Source organism: Fringilla coelebs (assembly GCF_963513975.1).
Source record: "Fringilla coelebs genome assembly, chromosome: 3".
NCBI lineage: Eukaryota > Metazoa > Chordata > Aves > Passeriformes > Fringillidae > Fringilla > Fringilla coelebs.
In genome coordinates this window covers 49,317,088-49,337,096 of record NC_140030.1, presented here as the reverse complement: position 1 = coordinate 49,337,096, position 20,009 = coordinate 49,317,088, and the positions used below count along the sequence as shown (strand labels likewise).

General features: G+C 43.3%; 1 protein-coding gene across 1 annotated transcript in view; it reads right to left on the bottom strand.

Moving 5' to 3' along the window:
• Positions 1-688: 688 nt before the first annotated feature.
• The window catches only part of DCBLD1 (discoidin, CUB and LCCL domain containing 1), a gene marked incomplete at its 5' end in the record, with an annotated part of 46,205 nt that continues 26,884 nt past the window's right edge, over positions 689-20,009 (bottom strand). Inside the window, 10 exon segments of the mRNA XM_084202522.1 lie at positions 689-2,991; positions 5,469-5,588; positions 7,107-7,156; positions 8,158-8,248; positions 9,708-9,824; positions 9,904-10,051; positions 11,570-11,694; positions 12,722-12,937; positions 14,202-14,242; positions 18,626-18,759. Of these exon segments, the coding sequence (XP_084058648.1) occupies positions 2,474-2,991; positions 5,469-5,588; positions 7,107-7,156; positions 8,158-8,248; positions 9,708-9,824; positions 9,904-10,051; positions 11,570-11,694; positions 12,722-12,937; positions 14,202-14,242; positions 18,626-18,759 (1,560 nt within the window). The 3' untranslated portion in view covers positions 689-2,473.

The window sequence follows — 20,009 nt, the reverse complement described above, 5'->3', positions numbered from 1 at the left end:
CAGCTGTGTTAAGATGGGTTTGAATGACAGTAGAAATGGGCAGATGCTGCCAAGAAGGTTTTGACACTTGCACCGTGCTGCAGATGTGCCAAGCATGTGGCAGAAATATGCAAAAAGTTCATTATAATACAAGTAGTGTCATCTGCTGCCTGGTCCCCTTGCATTGCTGCGTTCCTTAGCTGTCTCATTAGGTGGGGAGTAGGCCTGATTACTGACTTGTTTGTCAAATGACAAGTCAGGCTAATGAGTTGTGTGGGCAGAGGATTGGTTTCAAGCTCATCAGGAGGGCATCCTCATCCTTTCCTCAATCATACGCGTCCTACAGCGGGGTTTGCCGCAGGAGTTTGCTTGTGGGTTCTTCCTCTCTAGAGCTTATGGACAGAAAATCTGGGCTAAATGGGGCACTGAGAGAATCTTTTTTTAGCCTGTCACACTGGAGCTGTGAATTGCAGCAGCGCAACTGGCACTTTTGCAGGGCGTAAGGAACACTTCCTTGTCACCCTGCAGGGTGTGTGGCGGGAGTGGGCGTGCAGCGATAATCGAGTCACCGAGTGAAGTGGCAGGCCTGTGTGGCTGATTTACAAATACCAGTGTTCTTTATTTACACAGACATGTAAACAACAGAAGGTAAACAACACCGCCCAGCTCAGTCTAACAAACAGGCTGCTGCTGTTTCACTTCAGGACCTGAGGTGTTTTAGACATTTCACAGAAACTGTATTGACAGCAAACACAGGAAGGCTACGAGGTTACCTTGACTCTTTCTTCTCTGCAGGGGAATCGCATGCACGGTGCAGCAGCGTGGGGGAACGGCACCGCCTGAGGCTGCAAAACAGGGGCATGCAAGGAACCCACTCAGAGCTTGCTTTAAGTTCAGGTCTGGCCAGAGTCAGCAGTATTTATGAGCAGTACCACTGCAACCAGTCTGTCCTCTGACAGCACTTTCCACCCAGAGATCTCAAAGCACTCTGCGAACAGACTGATCAATCTTCGTTGCATCCTTTGCAGATCATCCCATTTATATACAAGGAAATAAAGGGAGGGCCTTCAAAGAGCGGCTTTCCCAGAGCTCAGGTTTTACTGGTCTCGTTTTCCAGCCTTGTGCTTTGAGTATAGCACCATTCTTTCTTCACAGAAGTATATTGCTTCTTGACATTTTAGGACAAGCTTTTGAATTCAAAGAAATGCCCCAAGTACTGGAGGTAGAAGGGCAGTGGACGGTCCCAGTCATGACCAGAAGCTGCTCTGCTCCAAAGCTGCCCCTGCTGAAAGAGGAGCCAGCTACTGTGCGATACATTGCACCCAATCCCAAGCTTTTTCAAGTTTGCCTGAAAACGGAACTAAGAGAAACATTAGCTGCAAAAGAAAAACTATTCAAAAACAACAGTGCTGAGGGGCTGTCTTGCAAATTTAACTGCAACAGTAACTAAACACACGGTGTGTTTCAGTTAGTCGAAATACTTTTAACAGAAATGTTACACTTAATTTGTAAGACAGAAAAATACCTAGTGGAGAAATGAAGAGTTCAGGAAGTTTGCTGCTTTGTGCCAAGGAACAAATTTCCTTAAAGTTTTAGCAGCAAAAGAATCAGCTAGGGCTCAAACAGCATTGAATTCTTAGCTGTAAATTCACATTTTGGTTACACACACACTTCCTAAATAAATAAAACCACAAAAAACTTCTCCAGATTAGCTGGTATTGGGTATGATGTTTGGTTCTGGTTTTTTGGTTTGGTTTCTTTTTTGGTTTTTTTTTTTCCTGTTGTGGAATGATAACCATGGCTTGAACCCAAAACCAGTTTCAGCCTTTGTACCTGTTTTCTAACATGAATTGCAAGTTTGATGGGCTCAGCTTGTATGCTAGATCAAATTCAAGCATGTGAGAATTGCTGCTAAAAAAGCAGCTGGGAAGTTGTGTTTGAGCACAGTATTTAAATACTCAGCTGCCTTCTCTCATGCACATTATGCAGCAAGAAGTTTAACTTCTATCCTCCCAGTTAGAACTACAGCCCTATCTTTAGTTATCATAGGAAAGGAGATGAATCAACACAACCATAAGATACACCATTTACAGCTGCCAATACAGCAGCAGGTAAGATAAAGACAGAAAAAGAGGACTGTTTTTCTTAAATAGTCATTCCTGCAATCCTTTCAAACCCCCAGGTGAAAAGGAAACCTAAGAAATTGTCCTTAAATAAAAGCTATGTACAAATTGCACACATTGCAAACGGAGCACTGAGATCAGTTACAGAAAATAAGATGTACAGTCTTCACTGATAACATCTCTCTTGCTATAAACAGTGATAAACAGCATATGCTTTCTTCAGATGTCAGAACCCAGCAAGACAGCAATATTATGTACACAGGGCTTGTTTGCCTTCTGCCTCCCACAGCAGAGTCCCTCCAAACTCTGTTTTCACTTCAGAAAGCTGTGCAGTGACGCTCCTGCGCACCGTGCCGCTCCTGCTCGGCAAATCACAAGAGAGCTGTCATTGCTGTCTGGCTTATGGGCTTTAGGCAGTCTCTGGGCGTGGAGTAACCCTCGCCCCCGAGAGCAGTTTGCTGGGGCTTCTGGTAGTCTGTGCTGTAGCTCACGGAGGTCAGAACACCATTAACTTTGGGTTTGTCGTAGTTTATGACACTCTGGGGTGTCTGATAGTCTCCGTTCCTGGTGTCGGTTTTGCAGGAACTGGAGAAGCTGCCGGCGGTAAGGGAATGTATCTGAGATGAGGCGACGGGAATGTTGTAGCCGTTCTCAGGGGAGAAATTACTTTCTCTTGCTATGTGCCGCTCTATGATGGGGGTGGCGTACTCGGGCTCTTGGCTGGTCAGGGGCAGAGCATATTCGTGCCTATTAGCTCTGTGAGGGCAGTGATAGTGGTTTTCAAACTCAGAACTCCCCCTTCTTCCCTCCTCTTTGGTGTCCATGGGGCGAAAAGTAGATCCTTTCCGTGTTACCGTCCCAGTTCCGATCATGAGAGGCTGCTGATAATCTAAAAGGAAGCATGAAATGCTCAATAAGGCATGGATTGGTTATCTTATATATATAAAACTTACGCATATATAGGTATTTTATGTTGAAAAGCTGCTCTGTTATTGTATTGAAAGTGTGGCTACTGGGGATGTGAAGAAACCTTTCCCCAACATCGATCCTGTAACCTCCTTCAGCGAGCAAGAGTTGCAGAACATGGCAGAAGCTCTTCCACAGAGAAGCTCCAATCTGCCACCTCTTTTTCTACTCCCTCCCTCCCTTTCACTACCTACCCCCCCAAATAAATTAACATTTCTGGAGTATACTTGAAAGCCTTAAAAAAGAGTGAGGTCAACAAAACATTAGCAACAAACGGGACAAGGACCCTGCATGAGGATCCACAAGCTAGAAGTTCTCCAAAATGAGTGTTCCACTTTTGGAAAAATCAAAATGCCCAGAGGATTCTTAACGCGCCGGCTTTATTTAAAAGGCATCTCACAGCAGCTGACTGACAAGAAGGATGAAGTTAGGCAAAACGGCAGCCAAGAGAGTCAATGGAAGTGTGAAATGTGCTAAGCCAGCTCAGCACGGCTGCAGGCATGCCGGGGGGGTGAGCTTGGGGGGAGAAGCGGGAATGGTGCTGCCGGAGGGACTGGGCAGACACCCAGTCAAGGGGGAGGGCAGGGATAGAGCTGGCCTAAGGCAAACGGCCTGAGCAGGAGCAAGGGGCGAGATGGAGGAAACACGGCCTCAAGAAGCACGTGTTTGCACCTCTAGCTAAGGCAGGTGCCAGGCTGCCGTGTGAGGAGGTCTGAACGAGAAGGTTTTCTGAAGAAACAAGCAATACTATTATGAGGAAAGTGAACGTTCTAACTTTCTCGCTTTGGCGCTGGTGACAATCTCTTCCAGATCCCAAGGGTGGCCTGAACAGCTCCAGTAAATGACACTGCTAAAGCATGGTGTTTGCACGCAGGCGTGAAGAAGTTAGCTCGGTTTCTGTTCTGGCATCGCGGTTCATCTGACATGAGCGTCGAATTCGATCCCATATGTCCTGTGAATCTTTTTGGCAGTTTCTGGCTGTGTCCCAGACTTCAGCATGTAGGGTGAAGGTGTTATGATATTTCTCTAAGTAAGTAGTGCAGCTCTCCCCAGCATCGCTGCTGCCATCCCCAGAAATCTCTCTCGCTCAGGATGGAGCATCTCGGCTTCCTCCTGGCTGCCTCTGGGAACCAGCAGGCAGTCTGAAGTGAGGGAATTCCATGTAGCATGATAACCTAAATGCAAACTGTGTGCTCCCTGCAATTAAATTATTAAATGGCACATTTCTAGGTTGCATTCACATTCTTATTTCATGGGGTTTTTAATTTTAAGGAGACTGTAGGTGAAATGCTAAGGCTGAGACTTCATTCAGACTTCCCATAAATACAGTAGGAGGGGATGGTGGAGAGAGCAAAGACTTCCCAGACATGGCCAGGGAACCAAAAAACCATATTTTGTGAGCAACCTTTATTCATTCTCTTTCCTTAAAACTGCCCTATAGGTCTCTGCATATTTATATTGAAAGTTTCTATAAAGGATTGAAACTGTCTTTGAAGGATATTGAGAGCAGCACCATATGGAATTACAGTAACCATCCATTTGTTTTTTAAATGTATTTCTCTGCCAAACACAATGAAGGAATTCTAAGGAATTTCTAAGGTCTGGAGGCTGGAAACAGGAAGCTAATCTTTCTTCAAGAGTGCTGATCACTGATTCCATGAAATGGCTGGTCTCACTAGCCTCACCAGACAGACTAGACTAGGCAGGGATAAGATGTGCTAAGAGGATGAATTTAAAAATCATCCCTTTGGGATGCAAATAGTACTGATGCTCTTTCATTGGGATTTGCTCTATCCAAACAGTGACCTGGAGCCAAAGTAGCCCAGGAGAGAAGTGCTATGATTGGCTTACTTCTTCCCTCTTGTCTACCTGCCTCCTCTTCAGGAGGCCTCATCTCCCAGATAGTTCAGGAAAGCCGCACAGGGATCTCAGCACAACTTCCAGCTAGGCATGAAATCCCATCATAAACCAACTAAGTGATTTTTCTATTTGATCAGCAGCAAGGGGCATCATATTGTGTTCCATTTCCAGAGACACTTGTGTTTAAATAGAAACACACAAATTAGTCAGCAAAGGGAAGCAATCCTATCCTAGGCACATTCTTGCACTTCATCCATATCTGAGTGCCTTCCATCATTACCTTCAGCTGCAAGTATTTCAGAGTCAGGAAATTTTTCCAACAACTCCACAAAAACAAAATTCCAAAACAGTAGGTCTTTCCCTCCCTAATATATTTATAGCTGCTTCACTATACATTTGGGATGAACATAAATACAACTATTCCCGGGTCTCAGCTTGCATAAGAGCTGAAGCTTGTCACACTGCTGGGCCATCCCTCTCTCTGTTACTGGCTCTGCACACAGAGCAAAAGGGATGCATCCGAGGGGGAGCAGCTGTTACCTGCCATGTCACTGGTGACCAGATCCAGCTTTTGTGGTGTCTCCTTCTCATTATTATAGCTGATGGTAAATTCAGTTGACTGATGTCTGGTAAAGGGCTGCTTGATTTGTTTCCAACAACCTGTGAAAAAGAAATTAAATGGGAAGGCTTATCAGCAAGCTAAATGCTTAGAATCAGAAGATTTACCAGTAAGTTTAATTTTCCGTATAATCATTGCTGTCAATATATTGCAATAGTTAAAAAACATGTCTAAAATGGACTTTTTGTTTAAAAAAAGCCCCCTAAATATGGAAGGTGAAGGAAGAAGTGAATCATCAACTGGGATTTCCAAGTTTATATAAGATTTTTTGGCAAGAAGGGCTCAAACTCTGTAGGTGCCTACAGTGATGCCTTAACAAAGTATATTGGTAAAATACCAACTTTAAGTCAGATATGTTTTGGCATTGAATATGTGGCAAAAATAATGCTTAAAATTTCTCCTTTTGCAGTAGATTTGTGTGGTTTCCGATTCATTGGTATCTGAGCGCCTGCACTCATCAATTAACTTGTTCTCACAACATCCTTGTAAGACAGAAAAGAAAAAAATCCACAGTGTCAGGGACTTGCTGGAGCCTGCGCCAGGAGGTCTGGGGAGAGGTGAGTTTGACTCACAGCTTTGTAAGCCCCAAGCCTGGTTCACAAGGGCTTAGGAGCTTGATTTATGGAGCAGACACACAACAAATGAACTGACTGGCTAAGAGGCTATCTCCGATTTCTTGGGATTTGTCCTCATTAGCAAGTGAGAAAGGATTATGATGTGACCTTGAAAAATCATATTAGCAAATATGATGTTAAGTACAAATTAATTTTCTAATGAGGGCGAGCTGCAGTGGGTAACAGCATTCCTTTCACTGACGTCAGCACCTACTGAGGGATGAAATTTTGGAACTAAGCTATTGCAAGAGACTTGTCAAGAGACATATGAAGTGCTCAGTGGTTTGGGTTTTTTATGGAAAGCCGAGGTTCAGAAGGATATTCCTTGACAGAATTGGCTGGCCAGGAAAAACACCCCAACTCCCAAGCTGATGGGAGCCCCACTCCAGAAAAGAAGACAAAGAAAATACTTCATCGGGATTTTGCAGTCATCTCCTAAAGCAGTGTGCTCAAGCCAATCCCTCATTCAATACAGTTCACTGTTGTTAGGCTTTATAAACACAATTTCAGCCAGGGAGGGCAATGAGAAGAAAATATTAAAGCCATAAAAATGATTATCCCTTGCTCTCTTCAAGAAAGGCAATCCCCTCTGCTGTGGGGAAAAGAAAAGAAAAGCAGCAATTTTCTGCAAAATAGGTATTTTGGAAGTGGGAAGGAAAAGGAGGGCACCTGGGAGCACTCTTACATGCTAATTTATGCACTCTGTATAATAGATCTTTTGTTAATTGCCTTTCTGTCATAGAAACCAAATTATATTGTTTCTCAGGGCACTGTGCTAGGATGACACAAGTGGGACTATCATTTGCTGTTTCCCTTGTATGAAGAGGTGAATTTGAATGAGGAAACGTGGATGCTATTTCACAAGTATTAAATGCTTAGTTGCATAAACCCCTTCCTGCTGGCCCAGTGGACAGGACAGGACAAAGTGAATGATGCTCCACTAACCTGATTTCTGAGTACTGGATAATCCATAAGAAAGTCCTTTGGCTTCTCGCCTGTGAGGAGAGGAAAGGGGTTATAAACATCAGTACTTACAGCATTTCAGCTTCATGCCTCAGCTCCAGCAGAGCCTTTTTATTTTGTGGCTGAGGACAAGGCTTCACTTTGAGTTCCTAGAAGTTGTTGTTTACTAGAACATCAGGCATGCAAACCAACACTTTGACATTTTATTTTTCTCCATCTATGCGCAAGTTGTGAGTGCTGGTGTTCAAATTTCTGGGGCTGGCACTCATCAGTTTGATGTGTCTATGTCTAGATGTGTCACTCTGGGCTATGTTTAGGTTTGCTCTTCTGAATTCTTTGGCTATTTTATAGATTTCCTGGGAATCCAGGGCAGAGCTGACTATCACTGATGATGAAGCAGCATCACCAGAGCATTGCTTACACTTCCAAATCCCCATCTGCTGACAGAAGCATTTCCTGGTTCGACATGCAAGTGCAGGTTCATAGGAATGGGCATCTAGCAGGAAGCACAGTTAGCAGTGATTCTTCCAGTTCTCAGCCTTGTGAGATGAAATAGCTTTTTTTTAGCTGCTTACACCAGTGTATGTGTGGCTCCACAGAGCCAAGCTCTGCTTCCAGCCTCCTAGGTTAAGTGCTCTAACTTAAGGGACTGGGAAGCAGAAACACAACAGGAGGGAAATAAAAGAAAATGATCCAGATAGATAGCTCAGATCTTCCCTTCACTGCATTTTCATTTGGCTTTAGTGTGGTAAGTATCCTGCCTTTGACTGCTTTACACCTCAATGCTTGTGGGTACATGCAGGGTGAAGAGAACAGCTGGTTATGCACAGTTCTGACCTGCTTTACCTTCAATTTTCTCTGACTAGGGGAGGCATACAGTAAGAAATACAATTTACAGAGACAGCTGAGTTCTACCTAAAATAAAGACTGACAAACAGGATCCACTCCCAGCTCCCTGGTAAAGAGGGCATGGAGTTGGACAGGCTAGCTAGGTACCCAGAAATGCCTTCCTTGACAAAAACCAGTATCTTACTTGCGTAGGGCTGCGCAGATACAAATTCCAGAGAACAAGAACAGAAACAGCACGATGAAGATGGGGACAATTATAGCTGTAAGCTTTAAACCTGCATGAGAAAAAAGGGATAAAAGTTTAAAAGGTAAATTACTCTAAAGCTGGTAATTTTTACTACAGCAAAAGGTAGATAATGTTTCAGAGAGCATGGATATGTACAACTGTAAAACTAAAAGACAATCCTCAGCCATGGTTGAATGCCATGTACCCATGTAAAACAATGTTGAAACAAAATAGTTGAATATACCTTCTCAAGTGTTACACTTGACTTTGCATCTATATTCATCCTTGCAAAGAGCAGCTCTTTCTTATTACACACTAAATGACTTTTAGAAAGCCACTCATACACATTCTGTTTGCAGTTGCTTATAAATCTGCCAAAGGAGACTGCAATTTTACATGCCAAGTATCTGGCTCATGCTGAACTGGCTGAAACATTTCAGTCCAAATGGTTCAAGGATTTCCAGGAGGAAACCTAGGGAAAAACCTGTTTAGCCACTGTTAAATTCTAACACAACATGCTTTTGAGCAGGGATTTGAAAATTAGAAGTGGGGTGGCTCTTGTGTCAGGAGCGTGCTGTTCCTTTTTTCCAGAGACACTTGCCAGCTGAGAGAATAAGGCAGTAGAAGTGTCCACAGGGTATTTACAATTTAGCAGATGAAATCTCTGTGGATTTCAATTTCAGTGAACATGGATATGGTTTACTCATACCGCTGCACAGATGAACAGAGCTCGCTTGCTTTTGGCAAGCAGTTTCAGAATTTTTTTTTCTTCCACTGATTGCTTCTTACAACTTGTGTTTTTCACAGAGGCATTTCTACAACTATCAGCTACCTAATGGGTAGTAGCATCTGGTAAAGTGGGTCTGGCAATTCCTGCCTGGCTATGAGCCCACCAAACAGTATAAGCACCAAATTTTGTTTGTTGCCTTTTTAAAGTCTAAGAAGTTAGCTCCCCAACATTAAAGGATGAAGACTGCAAATTCAGGGAATATTACACAAATTAAGGTTGTCTGAGCCCCCATAAACACAGGCATTATGGAAGAGTGTTTAATTACACAATCAGGAACTACTGTATGCTGCTTTCAGCTGGGAACTTGCTCTGGAAGGAGTCATGGTTGTGTGGAGAGAAGATAACACTTTAGTGAATCAACTACTTCACATACTAAAAAAATTCTAAAATACAGGATGAGAGTGAGGAAGAACTCTCCCAAAAATTGCTGCTGAGTGCTCACTGTATTCCCTTGAGCCACCCACCAGGCATGGCAAATCAACCATTATGACAGGGAAACCAAAGCCCAATGTTTAACACATCAAGGAAAATTAAGGCTTTCAATCTCTTTCTGCGCCTTAAGACAAAAAGAACCTATTGCTCCTCCCTCTTCTCTCTGTCACTATTAAAGTCTGAAGGGAAAATATAAGTTTTGATTTGTGAGAAAGTTTAAAGTTCACTCAGACTGGGCTGAAGACATGATGCATCCTAGAAAAAATGCAGCACTAGGTAGCGTTACCCAAGCTAGTTTCTTCGGAGGGGATGGGCTCTGTAACAGTCCTGTCTTCTTTCCCAAGGGAGGTTTCTGTGCTCTGACTCGGTTTCTGCCACATGGAATGCGTGAAGGAGCTGTTAGCTGCAAGAGAGAAGGGGGCATCAGTGGCACTGGGCAGCACAGGGGGCTTCAGAGGCACCGTGCACTGCTGACCCCACACCTGGCATTATTCGACAGCCCATCAGCTCCAGCTTCAGCGCTATCCTTTGGTTCCAGGTCTGAGGGATGATCCGCACGTAGCGGGCCACGATCGGAGGGATGAAGTTGTTGCGCACGATGTCACCAGCGTTGGAGTTGCCTTGGAACACCTGCAACAAGAGGCGCACACATCGTCTGCCCTGCTTTGAAAGTCTCTTTCTTCAAAGCGCTCCTGACGTCCAACTTCAAAGATTTTCATCCTAAGACTAACACACTGATAACCTGGGATTCAGCCATAAGATTTTAGGAATTGAGAGTTCTGGAAAGAAATAATTGTTTTAGTTGTGCCAGATGATCACATTTTTCTGTTAGCTCGGAGGAGAAAGATTATCACCGTTTCAATACTGTGTAATTCCCAGTTAATGTATGCTATCATTCTTTATTTAAGAGCACTGCAGCACCCCTTCTTGGAAATAGCAGATAGAAACACAAAAAGGAAAAGCCTGAAGTGAACCATTTCTAGATATTTTAGTAAAATGGTCAGTTTTCTATATCAAACTTGACGAATGACTATTAACTGCACAGTTGTTAATGCATTTACATATTATTACCCAGAATCAACTCAGCCCCTTATGCAGAACAATCATCCTTGCAATATTAGTTCTTGGAGATGCTTCAGCATGATCTAGAAAAACTTAAAAGCCTGATGAGGCAGAGAGGTGAGCTCAGCATATCTTAGATAAAATGCCAGGCCATACGGGGTTATGATGGGACAGGTTCTGTCATGCACCTTAGCTGAAACTAAGATTGTATAAAATACTTTTAAAGGGTATTTGTATATGACAAGTCACTGTGGGAAACTGCAAGCCTGCCTATTTTAAATAGCTAAGCCTTTGCAGTTCACCCACTACTAGGCTGATTTGTCACTCTTTGGGCCAGCGTCCCCTCAGTTTAACATTTAAAAAAATATTAACACCATTAATGTTGGAAATTCCTCGCCATGCAAGCTAAGAAAAGCAGAGCCAGCAGGAAATCTCTCTTCAGCTCTGCCAAGTTTTCAAAAACTGCCATCAGCCCTGAGGACAGTACAGCCTTCTCCTGCAGCAAAGCTGAGATCCCTCAGGAATGATGAGTGGAGGTCTGACTTTGAACACTGTGGGGACAGGAGGAAGACTTTTGGGATTTCTTCTGTTTGAAAGGAAATGTGAATTTTCAGGGGAAAATGTTTTCAGACAAACTCCACCAGCAGCTCTGCCCTTCACCCGAGGGCTGTTTCATTTGGCGGGGGGAGGTGGATTGGCCATCCCAATGCATTTGGAGCTGACCCTCAGCTTTGCTGGTGCCACACCAACAGCATCCCTGGCACGGGCAAACACTGAGCTGAGCTATGGACCTGCCCCAACAGCTGCTGCACAGCTCCAATTACAGCACTTTTTTGAAAGAAGGGTGCAGACATACACATGCCTCCCTGTGTGTGTCCCACAGCTTCACCAATCCCTGGATAACTTCCTTGTTTCGACAGGCTCACTATCTCCTCCTCAGCCATAAATTGCACTGGTGAAGACAGCCCAAGTCTAGACAAGTTTGAAACTCCTCATCATTCTTGACAGTGAAAGCCTGCCCTTCAATGTCAAGACAGCATAGGCATTATTGTTTCGTGTTTTCCTACCCTTCCCACTTTCCCTTACCTTTTCTTCATTGCTCAGAATCCCTTTGTAAGTTCTCCATTTTGAGTTGTTATTTTTATAGTTCATCGTAAATGTCTTCACATAAAAGTTGAAATTCATGGATCCGGAACCAGTGGTTTTAATCCCTTTTAAGAAAATGCAAGAAACATTTTCATTTGCTATGTGCCTGTTTTAAGGGAACATTTCCAAATGCAAACACAGAAGCCAAAACAATTTGGAAAACTTGGTCTTCAAGGTGTTAGTTTATTTTTCAAACTGTGTTGAAATTGAGCTTAAAAGTTGGGTGAAGAATAGAAATGTGTTTTAAATTGTGAACTTAGACCAATAGATGTTTTTAACAGAGCACAAAAGGCTCAGGGAGCTGGGTCTGTTCAGCCTTGAGGAGAGATGTCGGAGGGAACCTCATCAATGCCCATCAGTATCTAAAAGGAGGGTGCCACGGGGATGGAGCCAGGCTCTGCTCAGTGGTGCCAAATGACAGGACAAGAGGCAATGAAACTGATGCACAGGAAGTTCCACCTGAACATGAGGAAGAACTTCTTTACTGTGGCCAAGCACTGGAGCGGGCTGCCCTAAGTGGTTGTGGAGTCTCTCTCACCGGAGATATCCAAGAACTACCTGGACACAATCCTGTGCTCTGTGCTCTAGGATCGCTCTGCTTGAGGCTGGACCATATGACCCACTGTGGTGCCTTCCAGTTTTACTCATTCTGTGATTCTGTGACTCCAAGATGAAAATTGCTTTTTGATATTATGGCTGTATCGGCCATCTTGAATTTACATTTTTGCAACTAAACCAGGAGATCAAAACAGGAATATCTTTCACCTAGGCCTTGTTTCAAAGGCTGTGACTTTCACATTTCTTATTGATTCCAGATCATCCACCCAGACTCTGCTGCTCCCTGTGTAAGTATTTTGTTCTGTCGGCATGTTGACAGATCAGATATGCATAGCTGAGTTCAATCCTATATCCTCGCAGGAAGACCAGTCTTGTAAATAGTTTCTTGTTTTAAACAGGAAAATAATATTCCCAAGTGCAGAACACTTCATTACATTTAACAAAAGAAACGTTGCATTAGTGCACTATCAGCTTTCCAGCTGCATTCAGTTTCTTCTCCAGCTGAAACCCTCTAATTCCCAGAGAGCAACATACCCGTAATTCTCTTCTTCTCTCCCAGATCTATCTCCAGCCATTCACGGTTGCTGCTGTGGTTAGAGGCCCAAGACCATCCTGGGACTTGTAGCCAAGCCTTGTCTGGGGACCACAGAAGTAGTTGCCCAAACTCATTGGTCTCCTCCCAGTAGGAAGATGCAGTAACCTGGCTCTTGGAGAGGAATCCCTCTTCCAGACTGAGAGATTTGTTGCAGCCTAGGAGTCCCCACACAGACAGGCAGAAGGAGTTATTTTGCATTTTCACAGGATATTTTTATATTAGGCTAGCAACATTTGAAGACCACCCACAACAGCAAAGTCAGACATTGCTGAATCTAGTGCTAGCCTGATGCTCTCCATTAGCTGTGGTGTTTACCAGTCAATTTGTAGTGTATGATCCAGTACCAGAGTGCTGCAGTCCCAATCCTTTACCAGTCTAACTCCTACATACATGACACCTTCTGACTACATCTGCTATTTTTGCCATTTAGTTTTTTAATCTCTGCACTTTTGTCTCATTCCTGTGAAGACATTTTTTATTTTTAAATTTTTCCTTCTGAAACATAATATTTATGTTTCGAGATTGGCATTAACTAATTCTGCTGTACGAAACATTTCACAGATGAAGGCAGTGTACTGAGAGGAATACTTTACTGTAAATATTTCATGATTCCCACCTGCAATTAGGGCTAGGAAAGTTACTCATTAGAGAAGCTCCTTGATACAGCTGCCAAGATGTGATATCATGAAGATAATATCTGTGGGTAAGCACTACAAACTCCACCAAAGAACCCACAAAGTCTCTGCACATCAAGGTTCTTCAGAGAAAACAGGCCAGTGGAATATGGTTCAATGAAGTTAAAAATAATTCCTTGGCAGATTCAAAGGCCTATACGTGCTCTACAGTTTTCAGTAGAATAGTAAATGATTTTATCTCAAATGAGTGAAATATAATTCAAACGAACAAATGCGAACTTTTCCCCCCTCTTTGCTGTGTTTTATGGAAATGAACGGCTTGACAGATTAAAAGAGAGTTTTGCATCTTGGAAAGCCATAAACAAAAATGCCTTCTGTATCAGTGCAATATAAATATATTTTCATTTCTGCTATGTTTTCTTTCTCCGCTTGTCTGATGAAGATGGAAATTACAAATGTCTGAAGAAAAACTGCTTTCATTTTCTGTGGCCTAAAGTACATAAAAATGGGATTATCTGATTGTCATTTTTCATATGCTGGCACCAGAAATGTAACAGCAGAATACTATTTCTGTTTCTCATCTATGTGCGTATGACCGCACATATTCTGTGTTTTTTTTCCTAGCTCACTTCAGATCCCTTCAATTTTTTTATTCACTTGCCAATTTTAAAAAACTGTTGTCCTAAAATATCCTTCCTAGACACAGCCTGACATTCTCCTGATTATTTTTTAAAACTTTTACAGAAAATACTTAAATAGCTAAAAACAAAGCAATTTTTCTTACCATTTGAAGTAAACGTAAATCGCTTATCTGACAGAGAACCACTGTAAGAAAAGAAAAAGGTAATTCAGCCTCTCATGAGGTGGTGCTGAGGCAGAGCTGCAGAATCACTGTTTATCCAGTAAAATATCTCTGGCCAGACTGACAGCCACTTTCTCTGCCGGCTGGATACTGACCCCCTTAAGAGCACTCAAGCGTCTCTCACTGTGACTGAATTCAGGTAATTTTTTAATGGTTTTGAGCATTTTTTAAAGCTTTAGAGTGACTTCCCATTGCATCACCCTGTTACTCCTGCTGCTTGTGAAAGAGCTACACTTGATGGAGACTAAACCGCACCAGCTCTGGCCATTCCTACTTGGGCTACAGGTGTGTCACAGGATGCAAATGGGATGAAAATGACTCCTTTTTTTAATCTGGGTGCGAACCAGTTCTGTTATAACCATGGCCAACATCTCCCATCAGGAATGGTTCTTTATGCCCCATTAACCACATCTATGGCTCCCTTTTTCTTCCTCCTTCTGACATGGACTGTTTCGCTTCAGGGGAAAAGCCATTTCTTGGGCCACTCCACACAGCCCTGCACGATGCAGGACAAGATAAAATCACCACTCTAAGGGAAAGCTGAGTTTTCCTTGGCCTCTCAGGGAGCCGCTTTCTAATTCCCAAGGAGATGCCCCTGAGGTTTCATTCCAGAAGCAATGACTCCCACTGGCTGCCTAATAAAAAGAAAAGCCAGGGTTTTAACATGAAATTAGTTTGGATTTCTTGAAAATCTGCCCCCTCCGCTGTCACTTCGATTAGCTGCATGCATCACTGGCCCCTTTTGAAAAGCCTTGGCTAGCGTGACTAAGCAGTCAAACAACTTCAGCACCAAGCATGGAGACAATTCCCTTTTAGGCTGCCCTTTCTTTGCTTTTGGCCAGGAAAATTTCCCCCAAGCTACTGTCTGCAGCCTTACCATGGTGTTACATGTTTTGCAGGGCTGTATGTTTTGAGAGCACTGCAAATGGGGAATAGGAAAGTAGTCCCATGTCAAGGTCAATAAAAACACTGCCTTTTTTTGTCACTGACTACAGGCAAATGAAGCCCTTCAGAGCTCTGGGTGGGAGCTGATTTATTTGAGCATGTAGGCGGCTGAGTAGCTAGAAGGGGAAACACAAGCCCTCCCTCCCACATCTTCCCCACAGGCAATCCTCAGGGGCAATCAGATGCACTCTGCTCACTTCAAACCAGTTCGACATCACAGCCAAAACAGTTGTTGATTTCTTAGTGAAGGCAAAGCAATTCATTTCAAGAGAAAAGAAGAAAATAAATACCTAGGTAATCAGTAAAACCTACCCAAAACAGCAATCACAGTGCTCCTTGAATATTTATAATGAAAAAAAGTCAACCAGAACCCTTTCAAATAGAGGACTGCAAATTTAGCAAAGAGAGGTTAGCATTTCTAAGGTCTACAAAGCTATGAAATCAAGCTGATAAATTTCTGCTGTAATTCACTGAAGAGAACAAGCCAATTCACTAAGTGGTAATTCATCAGTTTCCTAATGCGACTGCTGGAATTTTGTCACACAGGTTCCACTTTGTCCTCTAAGGGAGGGTATCACTCCATGTTCCTCATTTGCCTGACAACCTTCAGGATCCCACCTTTCATTTTTTTTTGCCAGAGCTGGTCTCAAGCAAGCTTCTCCTAAGCAGAGCAGGTTAACCACAAATCTCATCTTTCACTGTTGACAAGCAGGCAGTCTCTTGCATTTTCAAAGGCAAATGATTCCACGTGTGCAGATGCATAGTCACAGGCCAGGCCACGCTACAGCACCCTGTGTATTTGCACTGGGGTATCAGAACTGCCCAATAAACCCAGCCACCCAGGCTTCATTACAGCATCTGGGGCTGCAGGTCTGCACACGGATCATGGGAAGTGAAAACCTCACACATGCTGGAGCACAACAAACACACTGAGAGATGGAGTGGGGAGGCCAAGGTCAGCTCTTGCAGGCTGCTGGGTGAGCGAGACATAACTCCACGTTAACAACACAACGCTTAACAGCTCGATGCACTCCAGCAGCAGCTTTTGATGAGGTCAATTTCGGCTAAAGTCGCTAAATAATTTAAACCTTTAATACTGAAATCCACTATAAATGAGATTTTAAAAGCTTGAGCAAGCTCTTATTTAAGGGCATCTAAAAAGCTCTTAAGGCACTGCTGCTCAAGCACCAGTTTTCTCTTGCAGGCACTGGCTCATCTGCAGGATTTTCTTTCAGCGTGTAGGTACTGCAGAACAGGGAAGCCATGCAGCTTTGTAGATACCTCTTATAAAAGATTTTTTAAAGCACAAAATGCATTGGTTCATTTCCTTAGTAAACAGGCCTACTGTTTCTAGGAGCCCTTTTTCATGTTTTGAAACAAGAGCATTTCCCTACATACTCCAGTTTCCCTCTCTCTCCTGGGCTCACACCAACAGCTCATCTGCTCTAGAGACTGTCCCAGCTGCCAGGCGTGGCAGAAACATCCTAGGAAGTGCTGTGCTGACAGTCCCATTTTCTCAAACTCTGTGCCCTCTAGTTTGTAGGCAGTGAGCCTGTGGCTTCCTGTATAACCTGTAGAAAGCTTCTGTTGTCTCCTCGGGGCAATTCCGTCCCTTGGAGATGTGCATCGTGCTCGAGGAGTGCCTCTGTCTGCCCCTACAGGCAGGAGAGCAACAGGAGCTCTGCTCCCCCTTAGGGTTCTCTCTCAGGGGCCTCACAATAAATGGGCTAAAGCCCCCAGCATCTGCACACTTGCAGAATTACACACTTCATTCTTTGCCCACTGGCTCTTGTACTGGGAAAAAAATATGAATGGGAATCACAACTCCCTCTCATTATAAAATTTTATGTGCTACTGTCCAAATTACTCCACTGGGATTATCAAGGGTCACAAGCATAGGAAGGTATGTGAATAGTTCTGTAACATCTTTATTTAAGGTACAAAATATTTAATTTAGGGTTTCACTAAGCTGGCACATGTGATGGAAAGAATTTGTATTATTTGTTTTATAGAGGGGCTTGGTGCCTGACCAGAGCGCTCAGTCCTGCTTTGCTTGAGACAAGTTTATATTAATTTTCTTTGGCAACTAACTTTCAAGAAAAATAGAAAATATTTAGGCTTACAGTTCTTTGGCTATGATCTACATACTACCCAGCTTTGTATACTCCAGTGCCATTGTATATAAAGCATTTCAGTCTCTGTTGAAATTTAAGCATAGCAACAGAGCACATGAATGCCTTTTTTTTAATGAATGAACCATGATTGTAAAATTTTCAGGAGGCTGTGAGAAATCATGGAGAAAACAGGAAAATAGTATAAAAGTTACATATTGCTTTGGCTCTTGTAGGTTATGGGATGGAAATTTCCCTTCTTAAAAAAGAAAAAAAAAAAGGCCCATGTAAAATCCAGATAACATTTGAAAATTAAAAACTATAAACCAACAGGAATGACAGAAGCAGTTGCTGGAAGGTCTTACTGTGCTGGATAGAGATTAGAGGATTTATTTCTACTTCAACAGCAGTACAATTAAAAGTCAGAAGATAAGCAGCAAATATAACACCCTTGCTATAAATATTCTAAAAGAGAAAAACTCTGAACATGTCAAAAGCACAATGTTTAAGAAGTCGTTCATTAAATCCCCTATGGCTCAATGGCCCTTTTTATTTACTCATTTTTCCTAGCTTTTTTTAAACTTCAACATGAATTTATCATGATTTATTAGCTCATTGATTAAAGCTGTTTGTTGCAGAACATCATACTCTCATGTATCTGCTAACAAAGCAATTTGTAAATATGTTTTGGAAGGAGCAGAAGGGAAAAAAAAGAAGAAAATACTACCCTACATGCTAAAGAGCCACTGAAAACCTGGAACCTCTTCCTATCTCCATTGCCAACACTGTTTTAACAAAGCCCTAGAAACACTCCTAACATCTTTTGTGACAGTGATTGCAAGGGTCTTAGGATGAGGGAAGAGATAAGAATCTTGACTCCATGTTCAGAAGGCTTGATTTATTATTTTATGATATATATTATACTAAAAGCTATACTAAAAGAATAAAAGAAAGGGTTTCATCAGAAGGCTGGCTAAGAATAGAAAAGGAATGAATAACAAAGGCTTGGACTGATCAAAACAGTTTGGACAGCTGGACTGTGATTGGCCATTGATTAGAAACAACCACACAAGCCCCATCACAGATCCACCTGTTGCATTCCACAGCAGCAGATAATCATTGTTTACATTTTGTTCCTGAGGCCTCTCAGCCTCTCAGGAGGAAAAATCCTAAAGAAGGGATTTTTCATAAAACACGTCTGTGACAATCTTTTCCTCCCCAGAATGGCGTCCCCACCTGCTTGTGCAGGCGGTGGCAGTGCCCCAGTGCCAGCCCGGCCGCGGTACTCACTCGAGGGAGGGGACCCCGTTGGCCACGGCGCCCTGGTAGCGGCTGATGCCCTTGTGCTGCGTGACGCTGATCTGCCCGCCCAGCTCGTCCGCCACCACGCCCGCGTGGATCGCAGACTTGCACAGCAGAGACGTCTGCAAGGCAGGAGCCAAGGCTCAGGAAATCAATCCGACAAGCTGCTGATGCCTTCCCTCCCAAGCTACCGGCACACAGGTGTTACAGCTCATAAAACCCAGCAAAAGCTTGAGAGGAATAAGAGGCAGGGGTGGGAGAAAGAGGAGTAATCTTTGAAAAACATACGTCTCCCAAAGTAATTGTTCTTTTCAAATGAAAAAACAAATTATCTGCTTCTGAGAAGGAGCTGTAAGACTGTCACTCCTCAAGAAAAAAAAGTCAAAGGCAAGGCAACACTTCCTTGGGAAGATAAATCAGTAATTCCTTGGTGTTCTTGCCTGAAGACAGACCCATCTATTATTGCACTTTAGGATTTGAATTATGGTGCACATTAGGGGTTTGGCTATGTCTTGAGTAGCTGCTGTTAGGTTTTAAATGCAGCCCATTTCCCATTATCTCAGGTGGGATAGTGCTGAAAAATACAGGCAGGATAACTCACGTGCCAGCTAGGTGAGTAACAGGGCTAGGGCAAAGCAGAAAAGGAACAGAGGAAGGTAGAAAGGAGACTTTCCTAGAGGTTGCAGGCAGAGGCGGGTCAGATTTACACTGGACAAGCTGGGGTGCTGGGCTGTCCCCTCCAGGGAGGGGTGGGGAGAGTGGAGGCACAAAGGCAGCACATCTCCAGGGGAGCCCTGCAGGTTCTTCCCATCAGAAAATCCTCCTTAATGGCGGAGGGAAAATTTCTTTTGTAAATTCCTCAGTGCAGATAAAATCTGCATGAGGTCATGCCATGTGCTGCTTTTCTGCCCTAATCATTGGAACCAAGGGCAGAATAACTCCAGCTAATGAGAATGTAATGTGGCATTTCTTTGTTTCTTCAGCTCTGCCACTTTCCAGGCTGGAGCCAGCACGCTTGAATAACTGGATGAACAGGTTAAACACGAACACTGACTTTTTGGAAGCTCAGTGATTGTGATAGGGGTGGGATTTTTCTTCAGTGGTATGATTCAGCTTACTCCTCTGTGAGAGAGGTAAAGTTTTCACAGACATGACAGGAGAAGAGTCCAGGGCGAGGGGCACAGAGAGGGCAGAGCTCTGAGCCATATGAACTGTGGATAAATGCAACCACTTCAACTTTTTCAGTTTGAAGAACAAGAAGTTAAAACAACCCAGGAGGTTGGTAGTGGGATGTGGTTAGGCAGTGTTGAATATTTATTTCATCTCAGGGATTATACTAGGAATAGTGCAGGCATGATCTTAAAGAAAGCCC